Genomic DNA, 11282 nt, shown 5'->3' with positions numbered 1-11282 from the left:
ACTCCATTTGCCACTTCTCAACCACCTGTTCAGGCTCATTCCCCAATCCCAGATCTATATCCTTCAACATTCAGCTCCAATCCTGCCCTTCCTCTAACCATGTTTCTGCGATAGCCACAACATCATAATTCCAAGTACTAATAAGTGCTCTTAAGTTCATCTGCCTTACCCGCTATACTTCTGGCATTGAAACAAATACACTTCAAATAACTGTGTTTAAGCAGACCGGGTGATGTTCTTCTCTTATTTTTGTTCTCTATTTCCCCTTCAGTTTTTATACCTTCTAAGTTCACCCCCCGCCATACTATTTCAAGGAGTATCTGAGAGGAGAACCATAGAAAATAGGAGAGGAGGAGGTCATTCGGCACTTCGAGCCGACCCCACTATTCATGGCACCACGGTAGTACAGTGGTTAGCACAGTTGCTTTATAGCTCCAGGGTCCCAGGTTCGATCCCGGCTTGGGTCACTGTCTGTGCGGAGTCTGCACGTTCTCCCCGTGTCTCCGTGGGTTTCCTCTGGGTGCTCCGGTTTCCTCCCACAGTCCAAAGAATTGCAGGTTAGGTGGATTGGCTATGCTAAATTGCCCTTGGTGTACAAAAAGGTTAGGTGGGTTTTGTGGGTTTACTAGGTTAGGGTGGATAAGGGGATAGGGTGGAGGTGTGGGTTTAAGTGGGGTGCTCTTTCCAAAGGCTGGAGCAGACTCGATGGGCTGAATAGGCTCCTTCTGCACTGTAAATTCTATGATTCTATGATCACGGCTGATCATTCAACTCAATAGCCTAATCCCGCTTTCCCCCCATATCATAGAATTTACAGTGTAGAAGGAAACCACTCAGCCCATCAAGTCCACACCTGACCCTGGAAAAAGCAACCTACCCAAGCCCACGCCTGACCCAATCCCTGTAACCTCACCAAACCTTTTTGACACTAAGGGGCAATTTAGCATTGCCAATGCACCTAACCCGCACATTTATGGAGAGAACCGATGCTGAAGAATCCTCTGGAAATCCTGAGGCTGTGAAAGGCACTGAACACATGGAGGTTCTCTTGGTTTTGTGACTGGACTGTGGAAGTGATTTCATTTTCTAAATTCGAAATGTGCTTTCTGTTTCAGCAATGTCTTCCTACACCTGCATCACGTGTCGTGTGGCTTTTGCTGATGCTGAGATTCAGCGATCGCACTATAAAACAGACTGGCACAGGTATAACCTGAAGCGTAAAGTAGCTGACATGCCTCCAGTTACAGCTGAGAACTTTCAAGAACGCGTACAGTCCCAGAGAGCAGCTGTCGAAGAGCGGAACAAGGGGACTGCTACAGATTGCACATCTTGTGGCAAAAGATTTGCCACATTCAATGCCTACGAAAACCATTTGAAATCCAAGAAACACCAGGACACGGAAAAGAAGGCCACCGGCATTGCAAGTAAAGAGATGGAAAGGCTCAATGCGAAAAACGTGGAGAAGGGATTAAGCAAGGAGAGAATGGACAATGATGCATTGAATACAGCCATTCAACAGGCTGTAAAGGCCCAATTGTCACCCTCAATAAGGAAAAAGACTGTTGCCCCAGCGACTGGAGGCTCCCAGTTGCAAGTTAGCAGCCAACAAGTGCAACAGAGCAAGAAAAAGCCTAACAAGCCTCCTCGGTTACTCTGGTTAGAACAACAAGCCATAAAACTGGACCAGCGTGAGTACTCAGATGAGGAGGCAATGTTGGTGGAAGATGATGGTAAATAATGACAAAAAGCATCTTATTTCTTGTTAGATTTTAATAATTATCTGTACAATATGCTTTGCACTGAAGTTTCAATCTTATACTTTTTAAAGAAAAATGCTAATCCCAAAACACAGGTTAGCTCATTTAGCAATTCATCAGTGACCAACATGTCGGTTTGATAGATTAGTGAGTGCACCCAAACAACCACATAATGAATCTTCTCATGTTTGTGCAGACTCTAATTACCATTTGTACACTAAATATGTTATCCCACTGTTAATTAGCAACTTACTAAAAATGGGTGACATTTGTCAGCTTCAGACCCTTGTGTGATCATTTTGCATCCTCCATTATGTAAAAAATGTTTTTTTTAAGATATCACCGAGCACAACATGTCTTTTCTCATCATGCCAAAGTGTTCTCCATAATGAACTCCCTTCCTAGTAGTATAATTTGTATTTATATTAGCGATCGTAGAATCATAGAATTTACAGTGCAGAATGAGGTGAAGAAATTGGGAAGAACATTCATTGTATGGAGTAACCAAATAGATGGTTTGGTGATGACCAACTTGTGTCCAGTAGCTGAGACCAGTAGCACGGTAGCATTGTGGATAGCACAATCGCTTCACAGCTCCAGCGTCCCAGGTTCGATTCCCGGCTTGGGTCACTGTCTGTGCGGAGCCTGCACATCCTCCCCGTGTGTGCGTGGGTTTCCTCCGGGTGCTCCGGTTTCCTCCCACAGTCCAAAGATGTGCAAGTTAGGTGGATTGGCCATGATAAATTCCCCTTAGTGTCCAAAATTGCCCTTAGTGTTGGGTGGGGTTACTGAGTTATGGGGATGGGGTGGAGGTGTTGACCTTGGGTAGGGGGTAGGGTGCTCTTTACAAGAGCCGGTGCAGACTCGATGGGCCGAATGGCCTCCTGCACTGTAAATTCTATGATAACAGTGTTCATCATGTGAGACGTTACCCTGAGTTTACTTAATTGGTTCTCTCGATCTGAGACTTTGTGATCTTGGGTTCCACTTTCATACATTGTGAGTCTACGGGGGGCGGGGGGAGAGGTCAGACCCCCGTAGACTCACAATGGGAAGCGCTAGCATAGATTTTTAAATAAATTTAAAACCCCCATCGTGGATCTAATTAAAACAGTGTCAATTTCAGCGGCCGGCTCACTTTGATCCGGAGAGAAGCTGCTCTCAGTGAAATAATCAGCCGGCCGCTGAAATTGACACTGCCGGCTGCTCTCTCCCACCAATCCAACTTTTAAGTTTTAATGTTTCTGATTGGAGGGAGAGAGCAGCCGGCAGTGTCAATTTCTTTTTTTTCCCTCCGGCTTGCCCCCTCTCCCCCCACATCCTCCAACTAGACCCCTCTCCCCCCACACCCTCCGGCTCGCCCCCCCCCCCCCCCCCCTCTCCTCCCCCGTCCCCCAACACCCGCAGGGCCCTCCTCTCTCCCCCAACACCCGCAGGGGGGTCTCCCCCACACCCGCAGGGGGGTCCCCCCCACACCCGCAGGGGGGTCCCCCCACACCCGCCCCCCCTCCTCTCCCCCCCAACACCCGCCCCCCCCTCCTCTCCCCCCCAACACCCGCCCCCCCCTCCTCTCCCCCTCAACACCCGCCCCCCCCCCTCTCCCCCCCAACACCCGCCCCCCCTCCTCTCCCCCCCAACACCCGCCCCCCCTCCTCTCCCCCCCCAACACCCGCCCCCCTCCTCTCCCCCCCCAACACCCGCCCCCCCTCCTCTCCCCCCCCAACACCCGCCCCCCCTCCTCTCCCCCCCCAACACCCGCCCCCCCCTCCTCTTCCCCCCCCAACACCCGCCCCCCCCTCCTCTCCCCCCCCCCAACACCCCGCCCGACCCCCAACACCCGACCCCCCCAACACCCGACCCCCCCCAACACCCGACCCCCCTCCTCTCCCGCCAACACCCGCCCCCCCTCCTCTCCCCCCAACACCCGCCCCCCCCTCCTCTCCCCCCCAACACCCGCCCCCCCCACCACCCCCCCCCCCAACACCCGCCGCCCCAACACCCGAGACCCCAACACCCGCCGCCCCAACACCCGAGACCCCAACACCCGCCGCCCCAACACCCGACCCCCCTCCTCTCCCCCCAACACCCGCCCCCCCTCCTCTCCCCCCAACACCCGCCCCCCCCTCCTCTCCCCCCCAACACCCGCCCCCCCTCCTCTCCCCCCCAACACCCGCCCCCCCTCCTCTCCCCCCAACACCCGCCCCCCCACCCAACACCCGCCCCCCCCAACACCCGCCCCCCCCAACACCCGACCCCCCCAACACCCGACCCCCCCCAACACCCGACCCCCCCTCCTCCCCCCAACACCCGCCCCCCCTCCTCTCCCCCCCAACACCCGCCCCCCCTCCTCTCCCCCCAACACCCGCCCCCCCCTCCTCTCCCCCCCAACACCCGCCCCCCCCGCCTCTCCCCCCAACACCCGCCCCCCCCAACACCCGCCCCCCCAACACCCGACCCCCCCCAACACCCGACCCCCCCTCCTCCCCCCAACACCCGCCCCCCCTCCTCTCCCCCCAACACCCGCCCCCCTCCTCTCCCCCCAACACCCGCCCCCCCCTCCTCTCCCCCCCAACACCCGCCCCCCCTCCTCTCCCCCCAACACCCGCCCCCCCCAACACCCGCCCCCCAACACCCGACCCCCCTCTTCTCCCCCCCTCTTCTCCCCCTCTTCTCCCCCCCTTCTTCTCCCCCCTTCTTCTCCCCCCTTCTTCTCCCCCCCTCTTCTCCCCCCCTCTTCTCCCCCCCTCTTCTCCCCCCTCTTCTCCCCCCCTTCTCCCCCCCCTCTTTTCTCCCCCCCTCTTCTCTCCCCCCCTCTTCTCCCCCCCTCTTCTCCCCCCCCTCTTCTCCCCCCCCTCTTCTCCCCCCCCTCTTCTCCCCCCCCTCTTCTCCCCCCCCCTCTTCTCCCCCCCCTCTTCTCCCCCCCCTCTTCTCCCCCCCCTCTTCTCCCCCCTCTTCTCCCCCCCCTCTTCTCCCCCCCTCTTCTCCCCCCTCTTCTCCCCCCCCCTTCTTCTCCCCCCCCTTCTTCTCCCCCCCCTTCTTCTCCCCCCCTTCTTCTCCCCCCCTTCTTCTCCCCCCCTTCTTCTCCCCCCCTTCTTCTCCCCCCCTCTTCTCCCCCCCTCTTCTCCCCCCCCTCTTCTCCCCCCCCCCTCTTCTCCCCCCCCTCTTCTCCCCCCCCCTCTTCTTCTCCCCCCCCCCCCCAACAGCCGCCCCCCCCTCTTCTCCCCCCCCCAACAGCCGCCCCCCCCCCACCTCCCCCCCCCAACAGCCGCCCCCCCCTCCCCCCCCAACAGCCTCCCCCCCCCCAACAGCCGCCCCCCCCTCCCCCCCCCAACAGCCGCCCCCCCCCTCACTGAAACAATCAGCCGGCCGCTGAAATTGACACTGCTGGCTGCTCTCTCCCTCCAATCCAACTTTTAAGTTTTAATGTTTCTGATTGGAGGGAGAGAGCAGCCGGCAGTGTCAATTTCAGCGGCCAGCTGATTGTTTCAGTGAGAGCAGCTTCCCTCTCCGGATCAAAGTGAGCCGGCCGCTGAAATTGACACTGCCCACTGCTCTCTCCCTCCAATCCAACTTTTAAGTTTTAATGTTTCTGATTGGAGGGAGAGAGCAGTGGGCAGTGGCAATTTCAGCGGCCGGCTCACTTTGATCCGGAGAGGGAAGCTGCTCTCACTGAAACAATCAGCTGGCCGCTGAAATTGACACTGCCGGCTGCTCTCCTCCCTCCAATCAGAAACATTAAAACTTAAAAGTTGGATTGGAGGGAGAGAGCAGCCAGCAGTGTCAATTTCAGCGGCCGGCTGATTGTTTCAGTGAGAGCAGCTTCCCTCTCCGGAGCCGGCCGCTGAAATTGACGCAACTGACAGTTGGGGTCCATCAGCCCCCCCGCGGTATATCGCGAACCGCGGTATTGCGGAGCGCGGTATAACGGGGGACTACTGTATAAGACACCAGTTAGGCTTCATCTGCAAAAAGCATACAAAGTGTCGAGGATTAGTGGGAAGCCAGAGGATTGGGAATCCTTTTAAAAGCGAGTAGAGGACAACTAAAAAAGCAATAAGGGGAGAGAAGATGAAATATGAGTGCAAGCTAGCTAGTAATATAAACAAAGATAGGAAGAGTTTCTTTCAATATATATAAAAGATAAAAATATAAAAGAGGGGCAAAGTAGACTACTGGAACACGTGGCTGGAGAAGGAAACAAAGAAATGGCAGACAAACTGAATAGTTACTTTGCATCAGTCTTCACGGTGCAAGACACCAGTGGGATGCCAGAGCTCAGGGAGAATCAGGGGGCAGAGGTGAGTGCAGTGGCCATCACCTAAGGAGAAGGTTCTGGGGAAATTGAAATGTCTGAAGGTGGATAGGTCACCTGGAACATATGGACTACACCCCAGGGTCCTAAGAGAGAAAGCTCAGGAGATTGTGGAGGCATTGGTGGTGATCTTTCAGGAATCAATGGAGACAGGAAGGGTCTCAGAGGACTGGAAAGTGGCTAATGTAACACCACTGTTTAAGAAGGAGAGAGAAGGGGAGAAGGCAGGAGAATGGGAATGAGAAAAATATCAGCCATGATTGAATGGCGGAGCAGAGTTCATGGGCCAAGTGGCTTAATTCTGCTCCTGTGTATTATGGTCTTATGAGCCTTACTCTACTGGTATGGAAATTATTGGAGAGGATCTTCGAGACAGGATTCAGTCCCACTTGGAAATGAGTGGACGTATTAGTGAGAGGCAACATATTAAAAACATAGTGGCACAGTGGTTAGCTTCTCGCAGCCCCAGGGTCCTGGGTTCAATTCCAGCCTCAGGTGACTGTGTGGAGTTTGCACGTTCTCCCTGTGTCTGCGTGAGTTTCCTCCAGGTCCTCCGGTTTACTCCCAGTCTAAAGATGTGCAGCCTTGGTGGATTGACCATGATAAATTGCCCCTTAGTGTCCAAAACGTTAGGTGGGGTTACTGGGTTACGGGGATAAGGTGGCGGCCTGGGCTTAAGAAGAGCGCTCTTTCCAAGAGCGGTGCAGACTTGATGGGCAGAATGGCCTCCTTCTGCACTGTAAATTCTATGATTTCATGATTCATTCACAACTTGATGTCGGAGAGCTGCAGAGCTTTGATGAATCCTGTTAGTTGTGGGATCGCTTAACTCTGTCTATTACTTGCTGTTTCTGCAGTTTAGCCTGCTTGTAGTCCTGTGTTGCAGCTTCACCAGGTTGACACCTCATTTTTACCATATGGCTGTTGCTGCTACTGGCATAACCTCCTCCACTCCTGATTGATCCCTTGGTTGATGGTACTGGTAGAGTGAGGGATATGCAGGGCCATGAGGTGACGGATTGTTGTTGAGTACAATTTCCCCTTCAGTTATTACACCTTCTAAGCTAATGCTCTAGTTCTCACCACCCTGCCATATAGTTTAAATCCTCCTGAATGACTCCAGCAAACCCCCAGCCAGGATGTTGGTGCCCCTCCAGCTTAGATGGAACCCGTCGTTCTTATAAACGTTCCACCTGCCCCAGAAGAGATCCCAATGGTCCAGAAATCTGAAAACCAATTTAGCCACGTGTTTAGCTGCACTATCCTATTTCTAGCCTCACTGGCAAGTGGCACAGGGATTAATCCTGAGATTCCAACCCTCAAAGTCCTCTTTTTTTAGTTTACTGTCTAACTCCCTGAAATCCTTCTGCAGGACCTCATCACTCTTCTGCCTATGTCGTTAGTACCTCTTCTGCCTATGTGTACTCCGACCTCTAGCTGTTCACCGTCCCCCTTCAGGATGTCCTGTGTTTGTTCACAGACATCCTTGACCCTGGCACCAGTGACGCACCATACCATCCTGGAGTCTCTTTCACGTCAACAGAAGCACCTATCTGTGCCCCTTATTATAGAGTCCCCGAGAACTATCGCTCTCCTGCACTTTGCTCTCCCCGCTGTTCAACAGAGCCAGTTGTGGTGCCACTGTTCTGGCTGCTGCTGTTTTCCCCTGATAGGCTATCTCCCCCCCAACAGTATCCAACACGGAATACCTGTTAGAGAGGGGAACATCCACAGGGAATTTCCTCACTGACTGTCTGCCCTTTCTAGCAGTCATCCATTTGTCTGTCTGCACCTAGAACATAGAACGATACAGCGCAGTACAGGCCCTTCGGCCCTCGATGTTGCACCGACATGGAAAAAATCTAAAGGCCATCTAACCTACACTATGCCCTTATCATCCATATGCTTATCCAATACATTTTTTAATGCCCTCAATGTTGGCGTGTTCACTACTGTTGCAGGTAGGGCATTCCACGGCCTCACCACTCTTTGCGTAAAAAACCCACCTCTGACCTCTGTCCTATATCTATTACACCTCAATTTAAGGCTGTGTCCCCTCGTGCTAGCCACCTCCATCCGCGGGAGAAGGCTCTCGCTGTCCACCCTATCTAACCCTCTGATCATTTTGTATGCCTCTATTAAGTCACCTCTTAACCTTCTTCTCTCTAACGAAAACAACCTCAAGTCCATCAGCCTTTCCTCATAAGATTTTCCCTCCATACCAGGCAACATCCTGGTAAATCTCCTCTGCACCCGTTCCAAAGCTTCCACGTCCTTCCTATAATGAGGCGACCAGAACTGTACGCAATACTCCAAATGCGGCCGTACTAGAGTTTTGTACAACTGCAACATGACCTCATGGCTCCGGAACTCAATCCCTCTACCAATAAAGGCCAACACACCATAGGCCTTCTTCACAACCCTATCAACCTGGGTGGCAACTTTCAGGGATCTATGTACATGGACACCGAGATCCCTCTGCTCATCCACACTACCAAGAATTTTACCATTAGCCAAATATTCCGCATTTCTGTTATTCTTTCCAAAGTGAATCACCTCACACTTCTCCACATTAAACTCCATTTGCCACCTCTCAGCCCAGCTCTGCAGCTTATCTATGTCCCTCTGTAACCTACAACATCCTTCCGCACTGTCTACAACTCCACCGACTTTAGTGTCGTCTGCAAATTTACTCACCCATCCTTCTGCGCCCTCCTCTAGGTCATTTATAAAAATGACAAACAGCAACGGCCCCAGAACAGATCCTTGTGGTACGCCACTCGTAACTGAACTCCATTCTGAACATTTCCCATCAACTACCACTCTCTGTCTTCTTTCAACTAGCCAATTTCTGATCCACATCTCTAAATCACCCTCAATCCCCAGCCTCCGTATTTTCTGCAATAGCCGACCGTGGGGAACCTTATCAAACGCTCTACTGAAATCCATATACACCACATCAACTGCTCTACCCTCGTCTACCTGTTCAGTCACCTTCTCAAAGAACTCGATAAGGTTTGTGAGGCATGACCTACCCTTCACAAAACCATGCTGACTGTCCCTAATCATATTATTCCTATCTAGATGATTATAAATCGTATCTTTTATAATCCTCTCCAAGACTTTACCCACCACAGACGTTAGGCTCACCGGCCTATCGTTACCGGGGTTATCTCTACTCCCCTTCTTGAACAAAGGGACCACATTTGCTATCCTCCAGTCCTCTGGCACTATTCCTGTAGCCAATGATGACCTAAAAATCAAAGCCAAAGGCTCAGCAATCTCTTCCCTGGCTTCCCAGAGAATCCTAGGATAAATCCCATCTGGCCCCGGGGACTTATCTATTTTCACCTTGTCCAGAATTGCCAACACTTCTTCCCTACGCACCTCAATGCCATCTATTCTAATAGCCTGGGTCTCAGCATTCTCCTCCACAATATTATCTTTTTCTTGAGTGAATACTGACGAAAAGTATTCATTTAGTATCTCGCTTATCTCCTCAGCCTCCACACACAACTTCCCACCACTGTCCTTGACTGGCCCTACTCTTACCCTGGTCATTCTTTTATTCCTGACATACCTATAGAAGGCTTTTGGGTTTTCCCTGATCCTACCTGCCAAAGACTTCTCATGTCCCCTCCTTGCTCGTCTCAGCTCTCTCTTTAGATCCTTCCTCGCTTCCTTGTAACTATCAAGCGCCCCAACTGAAACTTCGCGCCTCATCTTCACATAGGCCTCCTTCTTCCTCTTAACAAGAGATTCCACTTCTTTGGTAAACCACGGTTCCCTCGCTCGACCCCTTCCTCCCTGCCTGACTGGTACGTACTTATCAAGAACATGCAATAGCTGTTCCTTGAACAAGCTCCACATATCCAGTGTGCCCAACCCTTGCAGCCTACTTCTCCAACCAACACATCCTAAGTCATGTCTAATGGCATCATAATTGCCCTTCCCCCAGCTATAACTCTTGCCCTGCGGGGTATACTTATCCCTTCCATCACTAACGTAAAGGTCACCGAATTGTGGTCACTGTTTCCAAAGTGCTCACCTACCTCCAGATCTAACACCTGGTCTGGTTCATTACCCAAAACCAAATCCAATGTGGCCTCGCCTCTTGTTGGCCTGTCAACATATTGTGTCAGGAAACCCTCCTGCACACATTGTACAAAGAATGTACTCGAACTATATCTTTTCCAGTCAATATTTGGAAAGTTAAAGTCTCCCATAACAACTACCCTGTTACTTTCGCTCTTTTCCAGAATCATCTTCGCCATCCTTTACTCTACATCCCTAGAACTATTAGGTGGCCTATAGAAAACTCCCAACAGGGTGACCTCTCCTTTCCTGTTTCTAACCTCAGCCCATACTACCTCAGAAGAAGAGTCCCCATCTAGCATCCTTTCCGCCACCGTAATACTGTCCTTGACTAGCAGCGCCACACCTCCCCCTCTTTTGCCCCCTTCTCTGAGCTTACTAAAACACCTAAACCCCGGAACCTGCAACAACCATTCCTGTCCCTGCTCTATCCATGTCTCTGAAATGGCCACAACATCGAAGTCCCAGGTACCAACCCATGCTGCCAGTTCCCCTACCTTATTTCGTATACACCTTGGGTCACCTTGGGTGTGACTACGTCTCTCACTCCTATCTATGAAGCTTTCCGCCACCTGCATGCTCCGAAGTGTATACAACTACTGCTCCGACCTAGCTGCCATTGGTTACACCTCCTGCAGATGTAGTCGACCGGAACGCTGGAAGCATCATGAATCTCCCACATCTCACAGTTAGAGCACTGCACCCCGCTGAGTGACTTTTTTCCCCTTACTGCCTTGTGTTTCTGTCCCCACTTTAATTCCCTCTGACCTCCTGCCCCAGTTCCCATTCCCCTGCCACATTAGTTTAAACCCTCCCCAACAGCACGAGCAAACACTCCCTCTAGGACATTGGTTCCAGGTGTAGACCATCTGGTTTTTACTGGTCCCATCTCCACCAGAACCAGTTCTAATATCCCAGGAATATGAATCCCTCCCACTTGCACTATCTCAAGCCACGTATTCATCTTGTCTATCCTGACATTTCTACTCTGACTAGTACGTGGCACTGGTAGTCATCCTGAGATTTCTACCTTTTGAGGTCATGCTTTTTAGTTTAACTCCTAACTCTCTAAATTCAGCTTGTAGGATCTCATCGCATTTATTACCTATATCGTTGGT

The 11282-nt window shown here is 52.1% G+C and overlaps 1 protein-coding gene across 4 annotated transcripts in view; it reads left to right on the top strand.

Moving 5' to 3' along the window:
- The window catches only part of znf622 (zinc finger protein 622), a 118324-nt gene that overhangs the window by 22166 nt on the left and 84876 nt on the right, over positions 1-11282 (top strand). For all 4 annotated transcript variants that reach the window (XM_038797132.1, XM_038797130.1, XM_038797129.1 and 1 more), the window contains one exon: positions 1116-1730. In XM_038797132.1, coding sequence (XP_038653060.1) covers positions 1118-1730 — 613 coding nt within the window. In that variant the 5' untranslated portion in view covers positions 1116-1117. The remainder of the gene's footprint in view (positions 1-1115; positions 1731-11282) is intronic.

The sequence above is a fragment of the Scyliorhinus canicula genome, chromosome 5 (assembly GCF_902713615.1).
Source record: "Scyliorhinus canicula chromosome 5, sScyCan1.1, whole genome shotgun sequence".
NCBI lineage: Eukaryota > Metazoa > Chordata > Chondrichthyes > Carcharhiniformes > Scyliorhinidae > Scyliorhinus > Scyliorhinus canicula.
Note: the sequence above shows the minus strand (reverse complement) of the source record. Positions and strands in the feature narration are given on the sequence as shown.